The sequence below is a fragment of the Mytilus edulis genome, chromosome 4, assembly GCF_963676685.1.
Source record: "Mytilus edulis chromosome 4, xbMytEdul2.2, whole genome shotgun sequence".
NCBI lineage: Eukaryota > Metazoa > Mollusca > Bivalvia > Mytilida > Mytilidae > Mytilus > Mytilus edulis.
This window is the reverse complement of record NC_092347.1, coordinates 77,606,012-77,626,484: the sequence shown is the minus strand read 5'-3', so window position 1 is coordinate 77,626,484 and position 20,473 is coordinate 77,606,012. Positions and strand designations below refer to the sequence as shown.

General features: G+C 32.7%; 2 protein-coding genes across 4 annotated transcripts; one reads left to right on the top strand and one right to left on the bottom strand.

Moving 5' to 3' along the window:
- The first annotated feature begins 1,088 nt into the window (after nucleotides 1-1,088).
- LOC139520580 (PRELI domain-containing protein 1, mitochondrial-like) lies at nucleotides 1,089-19,644 on the top strand. Of its 3 annotated transcripts, none has more exons than XM_071313371.1 (4): nucleotides 1,089-1,221; nucleotides 15,080-15,217; nucleotides 16,801-17,014; nucleotides 18,722-19,644. In XM_071313371.1, exons 2-4 carry the CDS (start codon nucleotides 15,129-15,131, stop codon nucleotides 19,064-19,066), a joined length of 648 nt encoding a protein of 215 aa, XP_071169472.1. In that variant the 5' UTR covers nucleotides 1,089-1,221; nucleotides 15,080-15,128; the 3' UTR covers nucleotides 19,067-19,644. The 3 variants fall into 3 exon arrangements, with proteins under 3 accessions (XP_071169472.1, XP_071169471.1, XP_071169470.1); XM_071313370.1 differs by having other exon boundaries at nucleotides 1,106-1,243; XM_071313369.1 differs by lacking the exon at nucleotides 1,089-1,221 and adding an exon at nucleotides 9,654-9,795.
- LOC139521543 (uncharacterized) lies at nucleotides 4,037-7,261 on the bottom strand. The gene has a single exon (XM_071315019.1). It carries the CDS (start codon nucleotides 7,259-7,261, stop codon nucleotides 4,037-4,039), a length of 3,225 nt encoding a protein of 1,074 aa, XP_071171120.1.
- Nucleotides 19,645-20,473: the final 829 nt, after the last annotated feature.

Genomic DNA, 20,473 nt, shown 5'->3' with positions numbered 1-20,473 from the left:
CGTCTTTCTGTTGTGTGGATGTATAAGTAATCGTCCACGTCAACTCTTGTGTTTTTGGTATATCTACAAAAAAATTTATTTGTATTCATCTGATGATTTAAGCTTTTTTTTCAACTAATTTTTATAGTTGTTCTTGTGTTGAACTGTTACACCACTGTCCCAAGTTAGGGGAAGTGTTTGGGGCCAACAAACTAGTTTAACCCCGACACATTCGGTATGTGCATGTCCCAAGTCTGTAATTTAGTGGTTTTCGTTTGTTGCTGTGTAACATGTTTGTTTTTCGTTCATTATTTTGTACATAAATTTGGCCGTTAGCTTCTTCGTTTGAATAGTTTTACATTTGTCACTGATTTCGGGGCTTTTATTGCTGACATTGAGGTAATGGCTGAGTGAGCACTCAAGTATCCTATGCCCCCGAATTGTTAATGGATAAAACGGGAGTACCTTAGTTTGAATTTGAGGAGGATCAGATAAGAAATGGAGATGTTATCCTGAAACATCAATTGTTGTCTCTCCTTAATTGACGGAGTCAAAAAGCGAGACAAAGGTATACTGTTTTCCGGCGTCGGTGATGGTGTCGCCAACAATGTATTAAATTGTGATTATGTCAGTTTATGGAGGATAACTAGTGGTAGGCCAATGATATTTGGTATGCAGCTGTATTATAGCTTTGGCACATCTAATGTCCATGGAGATTAATTGATCATGTACCTTCAGACAGCCAGAAAATGACAACCGTCAATATTGGCGATAACAATCTACACATGTACTCCATGTATGTATATAAGTTACAGTATACATTTATTGTACGTTCTTTTTATGATATTCAAGTCATTTATATTGAACCAAGACAGTGGTGTACCAAAGGCTGATTTATTAGACACCAAACGAATAAAGAAAAGTACGCCGCATACACATAGTCTGCATCTGATTGTTTTATTAAAAAAAGATGATAATCGGTCTAAATTGGTCTTAATTATATATGAAATATTTGTCGCTGGGACGTTCAGCAAACAAAACATCAATCAAATAAACGTATTGAAAACCGGATTACGCATTGTGTCGTTGCAACGTCACCGCCTAACAACCAAATAGAAGTTACTTGCATCCAACAGTATCCAGCTGTAGATGCGAAAATGAAATGGTTCGGTTTCAAAGAAGATAACTTTTGTTCAATTAGAAACAGTAATAGAGAATACAGGCAATGCAGTATTGATCAAGGTATGGTAAAAAGAGATTCTGGGTTGGTTCTTTTTCATTATTTTATTTACACTTGCATGTTTTCATCTTTTTTTAAATAACAAATATGATTTAGTTACAACATGCTGCTGAAAGTTTTCTTCCATTAGAAACTAAAGGATGAATACAATAACGCAGTTTTAAAAGTTGTTTTGACGATTGTCTGTATCGGTTGTTTTGCTTATTCTATTTTACTTTGTCCAAAGTTGTGGGGTTTCAAATGGATTAAAAAAAACTGGTGATCTACGAGGGTGGTAATAAAAAGGGGGGTCTGAACACGGAAACACGTGAATCAAAAATCGCAAATATTAAGGAAAAAATTACCAGAAGTTATTTCTCAGTCGTTCTTGGAGATTATGCAGTCACCATTAATAGATATGAAGACCCTGCTGTTACCTTTTAGCGTCCGCTATACTAGTAGTTGCATCTGATTTAAAATATATATATACTCGTAGTAATAACGGAGACATATATGTCTCTGGTAATAATTAAAGCTATTTATGAAGAAAGAGAATAATATCCTGGGAACCAGTTAATCAATCATAATTCAAAACAATATCCGTGCTGACTTTGAATAAGTGTTTCCCGATTTTTTTTTGGAAAAAGATGAATTTTATGAAGAATCTGATGCCATCTCATACTTTCGATTAGACCTGCTGAGTTATTTATTTACAATACATTGTATTAAAAGTCAGGTTATTTATTTTCAAACTACCACAGAACAAACCATTTATTTTTGTGATTATCAAGGCTGAGTTATTCATTTTCAAAATCCTCCTGCCCCCCCCCCCCCCCTTTCCAGAATATCAAATGGTCGTCCCCTAAGAGAACTAAGCCAAGTTACTAGAGTGTTTACCGTGTGAAAACCAATCTTGAAGTGAATATTGCCAGGGATGCAATATAACATGTAAATGGAAGTGAGTAGATTTCAACTGATGTTTCAATCAGAAAAAGTAGAACTTTAATAAACAATCTTGAAACAGTGAAGTGTATAACTCTTGCAAGAATGTAAAATTCTTTCTCCGTAATTAATAATTTTTATGCAAATAAAAATTTCCAATATAATGTTCCTCTATGACTTATATTTTTATTTCTAATATGACGTGCTTCTTTCGCTTTGTGAATAAACCCATGCTCTAAATCCGATAAAATTCATTTGCACAATTTTGTTGCTAATTTTTACATTGCATTTGTTGCCACATGTGACAATTGTTTTAATTACAGGCAACAGCTCCTGTCTGATATACATGTATGTGAATCCTCTGTGTTTGTTCTTCGATTTGTGCTATTAAAATACCGGTTCTAACGATTTTTTTTTAACTTATTCAGCCTAAAAAAGTCATTTTCAGGTATTGTCTCATTTCAGGGACTTTTTTATACTATATATAGAATATCTTATATTTGCGTTTTTCAATAAAAACGTATTTTCTTGTCCCAGCCACCTTAAAAAAAAATATGTTTGATCTTTGCAAGTAATTTTTTGTGCAGTCAGTACATTGAATTAGATTTAACATTTTTAAGCAAAGACACGTACAGTTTATTTTTAGAGGGATTGATAAGATATTGACTCCTGAATGGTCCAAAACAACCAAAATGACATGTCCCTAGCCCGCCTGTTCAACATTCATAAGTTCTAAAATATCGTAAAAAAATTAAGAAATATAAATGTTATTTTTACTTTACATAAGTTCATTAATAATTCAAAAGTATGTTCAGAGCCAACATATTTTAATAAACAGCTTTCAATATAGGATTTTTAATTTCAGAAGGTGTGTCCCTCACAAAATGTCCACTACGAAACGAAGTCATTAAAATTTGCCAATAAACAGTTTTATAAAATCAATGTAATTTTTGTTTGCAAGAGATATAAACATTAGGGTCTTACAAAAGAAGTGATGCTTTTATAACGGCAATTAAATTGTTGGTAAGAAAAATTGAGCACATCAAATGGACCAGAGTGATACCGTATTTTTGTTAATGTCCACTACGAAACGGGTCAAATCTCCTTCAGTATCTGGTTGTAAAATTATGAAAAAAATATCAGTGTACAGCTTAATAAATGCTTTGATGAATACAATCAGTCTTGTTACTATTGCAATGTAGGGATTGTAGGGGGGGGATAAAACATTCGAATATGTCCCCTACGAAACGGTCCTCTACGAAACAAGTATGGGAGAAAAACGTTTCGTAGTGGACACTACCACTACCATGCAGTCTATTTTTAATATTTTTTCAATTATATTCGTGCAAAACAAATAACAAGGGTTAGTTTCATGTTATTTTTATTATGTTTTTATTAACATATAATAGGGTTGATGTCAACTACGAAACTTTTTGTCCACTACGAAACGGTTTTGTCCACTACGTAACGCATCAAAATGTCCACTACGTAACATGAGTTGTACCTTCGTATGTGAAGTACTGTCTAATCTTTGACGATAAAAATGGTTGTTTTGGACGTATCGATAATAAAGGCGAGTAAACACAAAAGCGTCTTCAATGTTTCGTATGCTTTACTAGAGTCTAAGATATACAAAGAGACGTCGTCAAGTGACGACGTTGCGGGCCTATTGTTACGTAAAATGGCGGTAAAACGTTAAACAAATAAAAGAGTATAAAATAACTATAACTAATTCACAACATTCTGGGGGCCGCAAAATGCAATTACTGTTCATGTATTGGTCATAAAAAGGGTATTGAAAAAACACTATTAACAATTAAAGTTCATATTTCCAGTGGCACCAGTTTCACAATTGGTCTCGTGGTAATCAGTCCATGTAGGCCAACTGGTCTCATCCTATATCCATGACGGTCCTTGCATCCACAAAGTCGATTCTTTGAATTGCGTTGATGATATTCCTCGAGTTTGAAGGTCGGCTGGATTTGAGTCTGTTGGTACGTATTTCCAGTCGTAGTGCTGTGTCGTTTCTTTAATTTCTATCACACGATTCTGAACAAATCTTCCAAATGATTTTAAAGACGAAATCCAGTGCAGAACGATCTGACTGTCACTCCATAGTACTGTGCGTTGTGGTTTTAGGGTTTTCGTGAGGTTTTTAGCCATTCGAGCTCCTATTACTGCAGCCATCAATTCTAGCTTTGGTAATGTCATTTTTGCGAGCGGAGCGATCCGGTTTTTTGCAATTACTAGAGAAGAAGTGTTTCCTTTACATAAGTAGGCACTAGCTCCATAAGCGCGTTGGCTGGCATCAACAAAGACATGTAATGTTATTTTCTCGTTGCTTTCGTTCTCATTTTGATCGTTAAAATAATGTCGTGCGATTTTCGTTTTAACAGTTACATCTCGGATGTCATCTAAAATTTCACACCATGATTTAACTATGTTACTAGGTAACACCTGGTCCCAATCGTATCCTTCTTTCCATAATGTTTGTATCAGTAGCTTAGCTCTCACAGTCACTGGTCCAAGAATTCCGAGTGGGTCGTAAATTGACGATGATTTACGCAATACTTCTCTCTTTGTCGCTTGTGAATTATCAATACCTATGCGATCTTCATTTAGTTTCGCAAATGTCAATATGTCTGACTTCGCATCCCAACGCATTCCAAGAATTTTCATCTCGCTATCCTTATCAAGTACGTTTGCCTTTGTAGCTTCGTTGCTAAGTTGATTGCTATTTGACTTCCATGTTCTCAAATTGAATCCTGCATTTGTCAAGAGTTCTCTAGATTCTTCAAAGAAATTTAAGGCGGCTTCTTCCGTATTAACACTTGTAAGTACGTTGTCTACATACAAATCACGCTTGAGTATTTCAGCAGTAGCACTTTTAACCGTTGATAAATGTTTCAACAATGTAGCGTTCAGAATAAATGGCGAACATGTCGCTCCGAATAAAATTACCTTGAATCTGTAAGTCTCAAGCTCACTCTTGGGGTTGCTTGGATCTCTAAGCCAGAAAAATCGGGTGGAATCGCGGTCTTCTTCGTCTAGTCCAATCTGGAGGAATGCTTTCTCAATATCAGTTGTTAATGCGTATTTCCCGTAGCGGAATCTTGTAAGAATATCTGTTAACTTATTAAGCTGCGGCGGTGTAGAAGAAAGGCAATCATTTAAGCTAGGTGATTCTGAATCTTGACGACAACTGCAATCATATACTATACGTATCGGTGTAGTCGATGAATCTTTTTTCACTGGGTGGTGCGGAATATAATGTACTCGATTAGTAGTCTCATCCGGGGTTTCAACCTTCTCAATGAAACCTCGATTTTCTTGGTCGTTGATAATGTTACCGTATATCTTAAGCATTTCTGGTTCTTTAGCAAGTCGGTTTATCACGTTGTATGTTCTCTTTTTGGCGATCATCTCGTTGCTAGGCAACTCCGGATGTTCCTGTTTCCATGGGAACTTGGCAATGTACCTATTGTCTTTCAAATGAATGTTATTCTCTTGGTAAGTGGTCATTTCTTGTAAGTCCGTTTTCGCTTTTACTTCACTGTCATTTTCTGTACCTATGGATTCGATTTCCCAAAATTTATGTATTTCACATTCTTCTAGTCTGTGTGGGGTCAAAATATTCATAATCGATGACGTTGATTGATTATTACTGTTAGTGTACAATTGTATAGGTCCTGATAGCAAGTATCCAACTTTGGACTGTACAGCGGTTGGTCCGGAACCTCTAATTACTCTGTCTCCAACTATATCCCAATAATAATCGGCGCCAACTAAGACTGATATCTCAAAATCCTTGTCCTGTAAAGCTGGGTGGGCTAACTTCAATCCATTTAAATGCGTAAAACTCGACTGGTTCCTTGCGTATGTATGTATCGGATAAGCAATCTGTGGTACTATAAGAACTTCAATAGGGATAAGCGTATTCGTTAGACCTTTTATATAGATAGTAGCAATTGGTAAATTTCTAACCTTCTTGTTGGATTCACCGAAACCGGATATCGTTATCGCTTCTTTCCTATGTGGTCTCAGGTTCAATAAATCGGCCATCTCTTGAGTGATAAAGCTTCGCTGGGCTCCTTCGTCGAATAGTATATTGGCGGTGTTAAAATGTGTCTTGTCATACGTGATAGGTGCTATCGCGGTTTTCAACAATACTTGCGATCTAACCGATGATGTGGATGAATGCATGCTTGCGACTGCGGCATCGGTATCTGGTTTTGATGTACTGCTATCTTTAGACTTGGTATACAAGTGTGTTTCATTCTTTGAACAAATGCTAGTATGGTGTCGTTTATTACAGTTTTTACATGTTTTATCGGATTTGCAATCGGCAACTCTGTGATTTCCTAAGTAATTGAAACATGCCTGTTTTTCCTTAACAATTCGTTTTCGATCTTCAATTTCCATGACATTTTTACAAGCTAACGGGGCGTGAACTCCTTGACAAAAGAAGCACGGTTTCTTGGTTATGTCTCTTTTTCCTTTTTGATTAGCGTAGTTGCGATTTGTACCCGTGAAGAATGCTGATGTGGGTGTGTAATTTGGCTCTATATCATCCCCGTTTACCGACTGACCTGCTTCCTTAATCGTTATCTCATGTTGAATAGCTTGCCGTAACGACGGCAAGTTCCAGTGGTCGCCTCCGTGGGCACGTACCATGTTTTCTCGTATATTCCCAGGTAATTTATTTAATATTATGGGCACTAAAAGGCTTCCGAACGACTCGTGAGACTCCCCTATACTTTCAAGGCCACGGATGTAGTTTTCCATACTGTCGTAGAATTTTTTCAAATGTGTAATATTTGACGTTGGACTAGGAAGGCTGATTAAACTCTGCATGTATGTCTGTACTATCTTATGTGGTTGACCGAATCTTTGTTTCAGTACATGTAATGCTTGTCCGTAATTTGTGTTAGTTATTTGTAGACCTGCTATGCATTGGGTGGCTTCTCCGAACAGTTGAGATTTCAAGTAATTAAATTTCTGTACATCGCTTAAAGACAGGTTATCGTGTACGGCAGCACTAAACGAATCCCAAAAGGGTTGCCATTCTAACATATTCCCACCGAACGTTGGTAAATTTAATTTGGGAAGTTTGTGGTACATGCTGGAGTTTGAAAAAACGGACGCTGATGTATTTGCGTGCATGAAACTGGGTTGTGGCTGACTTTCTTGATGATTTGTGTAATTAATAAACTCGTGTGCATTTGGGTTTAGCAATGACTTACTTGACTGTTTGACTGTGATTTCCGATTCCTAAATGATTTTTGAAAGTTTAGTTACACTCATTTCTATGTCATATGTGTATCTGTCGGCTTCCTCTATTTCTTCGCTCACTTCCTCTTCCGATAGTTCCTCCACAATCTTCTCGTTCAGTTGATCGATCGTTTCCTGCTTCTTCACAATAAGTCCTCGAATGGTTGAAAGTTCACTAACGTCATATTCCTGCAAAAGTTCCTCGGAACTCGGTTCCACTTTCTTCAGTAACTTTGTAAGAACTCCCCGATGTCCAGCTCGTCTGGTCTTCATCTTCGCGGTACTCATCTTTTAAATTCTTCTGTTTTTGTCACGGCAGCAATGTTTTGGACGTATCGATAATAAAGGCGAGTAAACACAAAAGCGTCTTCAATGTTTCGTATGCTTTACTAGAGTCTAAGATATACAAAGAGACGTCGTCAAGTGACCTATTGTTACGTAAAATGGCGGTAAAACGTTAAACAAATAAAAGAGTATAAAATAACTATAACTAATTCACAACAATGGTTTTCCAATTCAGAAAAAAATGAGATTTTTCTAGTATTTAAAGTAAACAAACTGGAATGTCTATAGGAAACATTTAAAATTGCAAAAATATGTGTGTTTAGAAGAAGTTTCGTAGGGGACTTTTACAGTCCACAAATTATGAAAATAATATCATTTTGAACAGATATATCATGTTAAGGAGGGGTATTTGCGAAAAATACCAGTCGAGAGAATGTTAAATTTCACGAGCCGTAAGGCGAGGGAAATTCATTCTCAAGACTGGTATTTTTCGCAAATACCGCTCAATAACATGATACACCGAATGTTAATGTACTAAAACGCATTGATGATCGTGAAGTTACAAGCGTCCAGTCGGATAGAGTATTTTTGGCAAATACCACGGCAGAGAGGGTAAAAAAGGCATATCCTTTTAGCAAATACCCCGGCGGCGTTAAAAATGAACGATATTCATTTGATAACAGTAAATTGGTGAAAAATACACTGGCTATTAACCAATCAAAACCCCGGATTCTTACATAAGGTGTAATTATAAAGAATACTAGAACACACCCGTGATATCACGGGTCCGTGACTGAATTAAAGTATATAACTATGCGCAAGCCTTATTTTAGTATTAGTATTGTCATCTGATAAAGTCATGCCGATTATAAGATAAACAGTTTTTCTCTGCTTTCAAGTATTTCTGTTTGAACCCGTCGAACTGAAACAATAATATTAATTATTTGGACACGTGATATCACGGGTCCGTGACTGAATTAAAGTATATAACTATGCGCAAGCCTTATTTTAGTATTTAGTATTGTCATCTGATAAAGTCATGCCGATTATAAGATAAACAGTTTTTCTCTGCTTTCAAGTATTTCTGTTTGAACCCTTCGAACTGAAACAATAATATTAATTATTTGGAAAACAAAGGTCCTGGAATGGAGTATTTTTTAATCAACAGCATTGTCCTATATAAGTTATAAATAAAGTTGAATTCTTTGCTTCGCTGTTTTACGTCATGCCCACTAACAAATTGAAAACTGTACCTATACGCCTTATTGTTAGTCCAGATTTTTAGTATTCGTATTGTTATCTTAGAAAGTATTACTGATTAAAATACTACAATAGGTAACAATTTGACAATTTATTAGTGTCAACCCTGTGGTTATGACCCGTGTATATAGCATATTAATCCTGAATACAACGTTTGGTGGTGCGCCTGTCAGATGCGGAACGTACAGAGTAAGGTAATAGGTAACAGGTGAATATACTATTGGTATCGGTAGCGGACTCGACCCGGAACTTCTTAATTATTGGCAATATTAATTACGTGGAAAACAAAAGGGCCTAGAGTGGTGTAATTTTTAATCTACACCTTTGTACTATATTAGTTATATATAAATTTGAATTCTGTGATTCGTCGTTTTTACGTGATGACGGCTGACAAATTGGACCTCGTAATTTTAGTATTATAGATTTAAGATTGCACTTTTTGTTTACAAACAGGTCAATAATGCTCGAAACACAAAATCGAGTATTTTGATTGGTTGATTCTTGAGTCTGAGTACAAAAATCCTGCTCGAAAGTTTTATGACCGCAAGGCCTGATTTACGGATCACCCCCAAAGAACTAGAAGACCAAACACAATTCTTATAAAACGTACGTTATTGTCTCTATCTGCCATAAGTTTCAAAATGTACATAAGCCCTACCGTTTAAAATCGACATCTTTCTAACGTTTCACAAAGCGGCTTTTTTCGATAACAAAAAGCCTTTTGAAGATTACTGAAAACGTGATAGAACGAAGTGATATTTGAGGAAAATATTATGATTTTTTGACCCATTATTAGGAATGTAGCAGTGCATGTTTAGTGGCATTGATCAAAACTCATTGTACGTACAGGAAACAGGGATGAAACAGATTGATTATTAATGAAACATGATTTTATTTTTATAAAAAAAATAACAGGCCCACAATCACCAATTTTATACACCCGTCATTCAACAGGTTGGGGACAACCCGCCAAATGGGGAACTATTCCCCAAATGAGTAACAATCCCTCATTTGAGTAATCATTTCATAATACTAAAAACTAAATTTTCTAAAAATGGGTCTTTTTAATAGGTAAAATGGCACAAATTTATAGAAAATGGAACAACTTCTCCCAAAGAACTATATTTTTATTGTGGGTTTTAAAAAAGTTAGAAGCCTAGAAAATAATCAAATTTTCTGATTTTTCATAGGCTAGTATCTTCTCAGTAAATCAAGATAAGGATAATCATCTTTTGGAAAAGTTGCTGCATTTTTCATGAATATGTGCCATTTTAAAAAAAAAGACTCAGTTACGAAAATTTAGTTTTTTAGCACTACAAAATGATTACTCAAATGAGGGATTGTTACTCATTTGGGGAACAGTTCCCCATTTGGTGGGTTGTCCCCAACCTGTTCAACGGTACCTTGAATGACCGAATAACACTGTTATTATCCGAATAACACATGTAATGACCGAATAACTCTTCAAATATCAATATTAACACATTTGAGTGACTTTTAAAATATATTATTGAATAAAATTATATTAGAAGTGTATTTTATAACCTAAAAATGATTTACATGTTGCAGGTAAGTTAATATTGATCATTATAAATTTATGGATATCGGTGTGTATTTCCAAGATGGCGACCAAGGAAATCGTATGGAATGAATAAAAGAAAGATTGCATATCGTCGCTGTTATGCAAAAACCTCGTATCTAACGTTTTGATAATTTTACACCAGGCAGAAAAAACTGAAATCTTTTTATCGATTATTTAGAATTTAATATGTATGTTCCGCTGTATGCGAAAATATCTGATCTTCTAACCAATCAATTGCCAAGACGAGCAAAATTTCTGCACCTATATTGTATTTTCATTATTTTTAAGCTAATATATTAGCTTTGAGAACCTAAAATTGATAAAACTGTAACTGTAATAATGTCAGCTGCTGTGCAAAGTGTTTTTCTTTTGAGATACGATATTTTCACACAACAAAATGTCTCACCAATCCGACTACACTATTTCGTCACATGTCAGAATTCGGGTTAATGATTGGTTAGAAGATCAGATATTCTCGCATACAGTGGAACATACATATTTAATTCTAAATCTTCGATAAAAAGATTTCCGCAAAAAATTGAGATACGAGGTTTTTGCATAACAGCGACGATATGCCTTCAAAGGAAAACGCTATGAAAATATAGTATTAAATATTTTACTGTATATATACAGAGAATTGTCTAATGATTGTTTTTCAGAAAGGATTTGAAAATTTAACCAGTACATCAAAGCAATGCAATTACTCCAATCACTAATTATTTTTCATACCAATTTACTCAACATTAAATAAAATGTAATTAAGAATTTTCACATATCCAATTCAAATTTAATTAAAAAATTATTATACTTGATTGTTTTAATAAAAACAAAGCTTCTGAATGGATGATTCGTATGTTTGTTCTAATAAAATTTTCTCAAAACTAAATTAAAGATTTTCATTGGCAAATATAAATGTTTTTACAAGTATCTATAATTTTGTATAAAAAAAAAAACCATGATGACATTTTTGCTGTCTTTCATTTTCAAAATGGCTTTATATCCGTGTGTAGAAAAAAAAAAAAAAAAAAAAATATCCGTGTGTTCAATGTGATGAATTTCAAAGAAGAAAATCTTTCACTAAGTTTATTATATTTCATTTATTTCTTATTTCATTTAAAATGTATTAAACTTACTTAATTTAAGTTACTAAAAAATCAGAAATAATATTCTTCTAAAATTAGTATTTACGTTTTTTTTTTTATTGCTACTTTCCTTTATTTTCATACATTGAATAAGTTTTAATAGTGAAATGTTCAGTACCAAATATATAATTTAGTAGTGATAATGAGTTAATATGTTCCAATAAACAAAATAATCATTACCTCACACTTCTGTTATATTGTTAATTCGGTTGTTGTTTACTGACACGTGCCCATTACATAATTAATCATTAAGAGATAATGAAATTATATTACGGTATGGACACTCTGCATTAAACAGGCTTGTGACTGTCTTGCTTTACCAAGGCTGCATTACCAACACCAATAATTATTAAAATGAAAAAAAGAACACAAATAAATATTTACAACTATATACAATATGTACATCCTATGTTAGCTTTCTGTGAAAGGGTAATAATGTTCAATGTTTCACCAATAATTTTTGATTATTTAAAATAAAATTATTTAAAATTATTAAAAAAAAAAAAGTATATAAAGTTGGTTTGAGTTTTCCTGTTAAAAAAGCCTTCTTCTGGCAAATTATAATTTAAAATTAAAAATATGTAAGAACTTTTGGATTATTTTAGTCATTCGATGTTAAAAAAAAAATTCTTCTTCTTAAACAAAATACATTTCACGTGGAGTCATTGAGAAAATATTTCAGTTCATTTGCTAACTTTGTTAATAAACCAACTGACCGACTTCCCGTACGTGGTATACACATTAATACAATTATACCGCGGCTCGTACGTCCTTGGTCTACTTCAAACTACTACTAAATAGAGTTTAATGGCGACTACCCTTTATATAAAAACATTTCAAGTAAATGTTTTAAATTTTTCATTATTTAGGTGTTAGCCTATATTATATATTCATATTATAGAAATTTTGTGAGTTGTTTTTTTTCCCCCTTAAATTTAATTAATCTTGTTATTTAAATCTGAGCTATAGTGTTTATTTTAATTATCTTGATTATCTATTGGTTAATTCATATTACGAAGAAAAATATATGTGAGCTTATTATTCCGTTATTTGTAACTTAGCCTTCTTTGTTTCTAAATATTAAATGATTTGGTAGGTAGGTGTGTTTGTTTTTTAAACATGAAAACTGTAAGTATCATATACTTTTGGATAGACATATCTGACTTTTACAAATATGCAAATCGCAGAAGGGGTCTGACATATTCCCGTACATGGTATACACATTAATACAATTATACCGCGGCTCGTACGTCCTTGGTAAATTGTGATTCTCAATTCTTTTTATACATCCTTGATACATGTCAGAAGATGAAAACAGTCTTAATTTTTTTATATTTAATCCTAAAATTTGAAAACTGCATTTTATTTTAGAAAAAAATAATGTATTTTGCACAAACCAGGTGCCAATATAATCACCTAAAATTAATCAAAATGTAACAATTTCAGCACAAGAAACACAAACCTAAAACTATTTACTATTAATTTTTAGTACTGAAAAGTATTAAATAACATTTTTTATGATTCAAGCGATCATCAGAACCACAACTTGAGAAAATATTAATTTCTGGATTTTATAGTCATTTCCTGTCCATGTACTGATCCAATTTTTATTTCATAGGAAAACATATGACATACGAAAACATATGACACCATTTTTTTTTTACATACAAAAATCGCAAAGTAATCAGAAACAGTCATACAGTAAAAAATCATAGTAAGCCTTTACAAAAAAACTAGATACCTAAAATCAATCTACAGGACATGCTTTTTGGTGGATGAAGACTTGAAGTTTTCTGAAGTCCTATGGCGCCGGCTGTAAAATCATTGAACCGTTACCACATCCGTATGCAGCATCTGTTTCTGTGTATTAAAATTTCATAACAACTTCAGATTCTTGACACTGATTTTTACACATGATTAAGCATCTGAATCATTTAATTTGTAAATTAGGATTGGAAAACAATCATTATCGTAAATATATACCCTTTTATTTCTGTAAATTATTAGATTTTTTTTATGTTTGGAACACTTTTCTAAATGAGGGGTCAAATTGATAAAGAAGATATAGGTTTAGAAACATCACAAAATTCTTTTGACATGTTATGACCATTTAATACTTGATACATCATACATGTGATAGATGCATAGTTATTGGGGAAAAGTTGCATCAAATAATATGAATATAAAGGTGCTCATTTTTACAGTGAGTTGTAATGTTCTTCCAATGAGGGTTTCCCAACCTGTTAATGGTCCATCATTGTGAATAATTCAAAATTGGAAATTTCAACAAGCATTTAATATCCTTACACAAGAAAATTAATTCTGGTCTGCTAGCTACATGTTCATCTTTTCTACTGATTAAATAACTAGAATCATGCAAGCAGACTTAAGAAAAGCTCATCATACAAATATGACACTTTTTCTAGACAATCCAGATCGTGCAAAATACTTCGCTAAAAATTGTAAGGTTCTTTAAAATTGTTGTCACGCACTAAAAACCCCCATGGGAACTTTCAAAAGTTGGCAGACGAAGTATGTAACAAGTCTTACTATTTTTATGCCCCATTTATGGGCATTATGTTTTCTGGTCTGTCTGTCCATCCTGCTTCAGGTTAAAGTTTATGGTCAGGGTAGTTTTTGATGAAGTTGAAGTCTAATCAACTTAAAACTTGGTACACATGTGTTCCTTATGATATGATCTTTCTAATTTTACTGCCAAATTAAAGATTTTATCTAATTTTCACGGTCCACTGAACATAGAAAATGATTGTACGGATGGGAAATCCATGTACTTATGACACATTCTTGTTTGACAAATATAAATATGTCATAACGATAATGGAACAAAGCAGGCTGGGCTAGTGGGGCTGCTTTTATGGTAATTCAAGTTATCTTTTATTCACCTTCTTCCACCTCAGAGCAATCAGCTCTTTGATTAAATTTGAGTAAACACCTGAATAAAAACCCAACAGTGAAAACCGTAAGCAGTGAAAATTGTTATTAGTATGAAAACACATCACATGATTGAAGATTATTTCACCAATTTTCATAAAACTTTGGTGAATTGTTTACACATCAATTATTGTCCAAAAAGTGAATTCCCACTCAAAAATGAAACCATGTCCCTTTCTGTACATATTTGGTTTGGTGGTTGTTGAAAGATGTACACACACCTATAGTTATTTTTAAAATTTTAGTTGTATACCATGGTTACTGGCACATTTTTCTGTACATCCACATCCTTTGATTATGCAGGTTGTGTCTAGTTAATAGTTGTTTCATTGGCAATCATACATGAAAGTTATATATTTTCACATACATGTACATGATGTACATTGACCATATTGATATAATTATTTAATTGTTTATTGTACAAAAATCCTTCATTCCTTCTTTTAGGATGCATTCCATTGAAGACTGATGTATATGTAGATACTGTTTGGCAGCTATGAAGTTCTTCAGTACTTTACTTCCATATAACTTTAACTGGGACCAAGTTGCAGTTGGCCTGTGGCAAAGATATCCTAACCCTAAAAGGTACATTTATTTTTGTATATAGTTTGTAGGATGATTAGTTTGACTGATTGTAACTGAAGGGACAGAAATTACTACTGAAATTGTTTTATTATTTAATGCACAAAGCTGTTTTAGAAACATTACAATAATTTCTGAATTTACAGTAAAGAATAAAATAACAACTAGAATTGAAATATATCATATACATAATGACATAGTCTTATTTTGAAGGTTATTGTATTGGGATGTTGTTGTTTTTTACAGAAGACACATGCATGTACATGTTACGACATTTATCGCATACACTGTATGTCAACAAAATCATGAAAATAGATTATTTGAAATAACTTTTTTTAGTTTATCAAACCTTGCATTCTATATTTCTTAGGCCTAAATGGGGTTTAAATCTGGACAATTTTGTCAACTTTCTCCAAAATCTTGATTTTTACCAATATTAGTGTACAGTCAGTGGTACTACTTGTACATGTTATTTTTAATTACTTGAAGAAGTAATATTAATATACAATGTACTTATATAAGTAAATTTGTAGGATACTTATACAAGTGAATTTTATTTACTTGTATAGGTAAACAAAAATATTGGCTGAATTATGTCCCTTAGACATTCAGTTTTTTTTACTTGTAGAAGTAAAAAAGTCATCCTATTTTCTTTTATTGAATTCTTATGATTTCTTTGCTCTAATAAAATTTTTAATTATCTGCCCTTTGCAGATGTCTTTTCTAATCATTTAAGTGTAATTTCATGGACAATGAAAATCTCATTTGTCTGTTATCTTCAGAACACTGCTCATTTACAAGCCCCCCAGGAGCAATTTTTGAAGGCCTTGTGCAAATACTTAAGATCTTTGCGCAATCAGTTTCTTTGTTGAATTAATGAGATGAAACATTGAACTCTTATAAAAAAAATTGAGCAAACCTGGGAACAATCATTAAAGGCATGAATTTATATCTCAAAACATGAGGACTTTTGTTGGATTGTAAGAATTTTTTTTACTTATACAAGTAAATTTTTGAGAAAATTAAGGGGAGATTATTCAAACATTATTTATTTACTTATAAATGTGTATATTTTTTTTTATTTCTTCAAGTAAATAAAAATAACTTGTACAAGTAGTACCCCTGACTGGTGTACAAGCATATGCTGTATGCATGAACTATCATTGAATATTAGTACATTATCAATGATTATACATATAGAGAGTGATACAATATTGTCGTTGCTGATTTTTCACATTGAATGCTTGTAATAGTTTGTTGGTGATTCAACCTGAAGTTTACAATATTAATGTATTTGTGTTTATTCCTATCATGCCTACAATTAATGAAAAGGCAAAACAAAAATATATTTCTGTTAATTCCTGTCTCCCTACATATTATTTTGGTCAAATTCAAACAGAGTCTGAAATCATCTTGGTATCACAAACAGTCACCCTATTTCAGTGAAACACAAAATACCTGCAAGAGTAATCATGGTAATAGTTAAATTACTGAATGCCATTGTGCTGACTTTACAATGGACATGTATATTACTGCAAGACTGAACATACATGTATGATACTATCATATTAAACATTCCATTGCAGCAAGCATGTTTTAACTGAAGATGTTGTGTCTAGAGTCTTAGTTGGAAAGAAGATATTTACAAAAAGGTTATTGACCAAGAAGTACAATGTTCCAAAGTGGGGTAGAGATGGACCAAAGTGGTATGTGACTGCCATAATTGAAGAATCTGTGGTGGATCCTGTCAAGAAGACCATGACAACATACACCAGAAATATAGATCTTAAATGGTTTATCGTAAGTATATTTATTATTATACCCCCACTTTAAAAAAAAAGGGGGTTTACTGTTTTACCTCTCTCTGCCCATCTATCCATCCATCCATCCATCCGTCAGTCAGTCCGTATTTTCGTAACATTTTTCTCAGGAACTACAGTACAACGATTTCTGAAAGGAGTAGGTCCAGTAAGACCCCTTTTTGGCCCCCAAAAATAGCAGTTTTACAAAATTGTTAAAATGTAAACTTTTAGTCATTTATTGAATAGTAGAAAGGTTCTGCTACATAAATATGGGCTCTTTTTGACAATACAATGCACATTTATTGAGAACTAGCACCATTAATACATGCTAAATTACTAAAGTCTTCACAATTCCAGCATTTTAGTTAAATTTTAGACGGTTTCCGTGTAAAACGAAAGTGGCCGCATTCGTTTTCATCCAAAATATTGAAATGGAAGTTGTATTTGATGATAATACATAACATATATAAAGATTGAGGATGAACACAGATGCGGCCACTTTCGTTTTTGACAAAAACCATCTGAAAAGTGACATTTTTTCGCATATTTGGTAGATTTCTCATATTTGAGCCTGAATCGGATCGTTTTTAATGACTAAATAAGTTAAAATCTTTCACATAAATTAATTGCATCATATGAAATAGACACTTAAGTGTTTAAAAAGTGGTCAAAATCTTTCGTCAGATGAAACTGAAATTTGAGGCCAAAATCGGTCCCTACTCCTTTGGTTTCAGGGTTTATAAGTCAGTTATACCGTGTGATGCGTTTTCAGATTCATCACTCAACAACTTCCTGTTAATCGAAATATTTCGGCGGGGGTATCATCAGTGAGCAGTACATGTAGCTCACAGTTTTACTTGTTTTGAATGTTATACCTTAATTATATATATTGGTCCAAAAATCTTTGTCATATGTCTATATCAAGGATCTTGAATTTTTTCACACAATTTCAGTCAACATGCATGGTCAATTTGAAATGTCTTAAGTTTGTCCTCTTTTAACAAATTGTTGATATCACACTGTCACTAGATTCATAGCATCAATGAACTTGTATTGACTGTTTCATCACATTTATTTCATGAATTTTCTTACCATTTTACTTATAACGTCCAAAAACAAGTAAGGGAAGGCAACAGTTTAAATTAAAATGATTTCAATGACTCAAAATGGTTAATTTCTCAGAAATTGCTAATTTCTATGGATTTTGGATTTTGAATAAGAAGTTTAAACTGGAAGTTTTACTACAATATTAAACATGTTAAAGTAAGAGAAATTTCATATTCATTTCAAGATTCGTTTTGTTCATATTGACGGGAAATCACCAGGTTTTTGTTGCTGCCACTTTTGTTGCAAAAGTGAGACATAGCAAACGTACATTCTGTCAGCTTTGGATATGTCATCTTAATCATTGAATGTTACATGCCCTTTATGGGCAGATGATTGGTTTAGTAAAATATTCATATATAAGACCATTCAATCACCAATGGGTCATTCTTTATTCACATGTCAGGACTATCTGAAGCCTTTGACTGATTGAGCTGCAGAATCTATGAATTAACTATGGACAATATTTTGTGGTGCTATATTGTACTTCTCAATTACTATATTTTCTTGAATAATCTTTGATTTATTAGGTACATAATCATAAATGTGCATTTGTATAACACCAAAAATTAATTTAATTTAATAATTTTTTTAATTTTAGAATGTTGTTGAAAAATGTGTCTACACAGTTGACCCAGAGAATAGATGCAAAGTAATCCAAGAAAAATCATTCTGGAATACGTCTAAAGTTTTTGGATTTGGCAGAGCTATTGAACTTTATGGATACGAAAAAGCCAAAAAAGATGCTCAGAAAACTCATGAAGGATTTATTCAAATTTTAGAGAAATTATTCCCATCAGATACTTTTGTTCCAGCAACAGTCCTGGCTACAACTGGTAAAGAAAGGATTAAGCAGACGGCACGTAAGGCAACAGAAATGGCAAAGGATGCTACAGAGAAAGCTAAAGACAAGGCAAAATCTAGAGTTTTTGTGCCAAATTCATAGAAATATGAAGATTTTGGTTATCAATGATTATGGTCACATTGGCTAAATTGATGACGATAATGAAATATTATATACTGGCTTAAACTTATACTGTCAGTTTTCATTGTAATTCTACACAGATTTTTATGGTGCAACATGATCACTGTTGATTATTGAATGAAAGCTTGCAGCTTACTGAATGATCAGTTTATTTTAGCTGTTAAATATAAATATTCATGTTTCATTATTTTTTTCAATATTTTCCATAAGGGTATGAAAGTTTGAGATTTGCTTTCATTTCTTGAAATGATTGTTGATGTGTTTGTGTGGATTGTATGGTGAAAAAAACATAGAAGAAATTAAAATGACTAGCCTTGAGTGTTTGCATTTTAACAAGTGCTGGTATGGTTTATGTTTCTAAATATTTCTTGAAATGTTTGTAAGAGCACTGCCATGAATTATTTATGAGTTAATGTTAATTGTATGTTCATGTAAGTACTGAATCAAAAAATGATAAAAGAAGATGAAATTTCTAGTGCTTGTCTTTTACCTAGTGCTTGAACATGTTGAATTATATTTGTTCGATTATAAATAAATCAGTTTAAGTCTTAGTTTTATTTTGTTCAGACTTTAAAAGGCTTGTGATTATAAATATCAATATTGCAGTTTAAAAAAGAGCTTAAAAAGGGCATTTTTTTGGCATTCACATTTATTAACTCACCTTTAGAAAAAACAATTCTCCTTGAAAGCAAGCGCACCAATTTTGGCAAAAGTTTGTCTAGAATCTGTTCTTCAATTTGCGATTTTCATTGCCACAAACCAACCATCATAGCCTCTATGGGGAAAAAATAAGAGCTGGTTAATAAGTCAAGATGTACCCACATTCCATCTCTACAAAATGATCACCATACTTATTCAAGGAGTTATTACCCCTATAGTTTAACGGTAAAACCAATTGTAACAGTTTTGCTTTCTATCTTGAAAAAGGTACATTGTAGATGGAACCTGTAAGTCATATAAAATAATCAGCAATCCAACATCTACAAAAAAAAACAACTAAACAGAATTTGTTGATTAAATCTGTATGCATGTTAAAGGAGTTATTGACCTTAAGTTTCAATTTTTGGTATTTTATTGGGTTTTTTTTGTTGACCTATAAAAAAATTAAAAGATAAAAACAGTGCACAGCAAAAATATAAGGTGTACAATATATAGCCGCAGTAATGTCAAATGAAGAAAAATATCATTGGATGTCTATAGGAGTAATTTTCATGACATGGCAATTTTATTCGATTCATGCTTACTTGACTATAACCTTACAAACTATGATAGATACACAGAAAATAAACAAAAAAATTACCAATAAACTCTGCATAAGAAAAATTTGCCTTTCAAGAATTGGTAAATCTGACTTGACTTGTAAGAGTT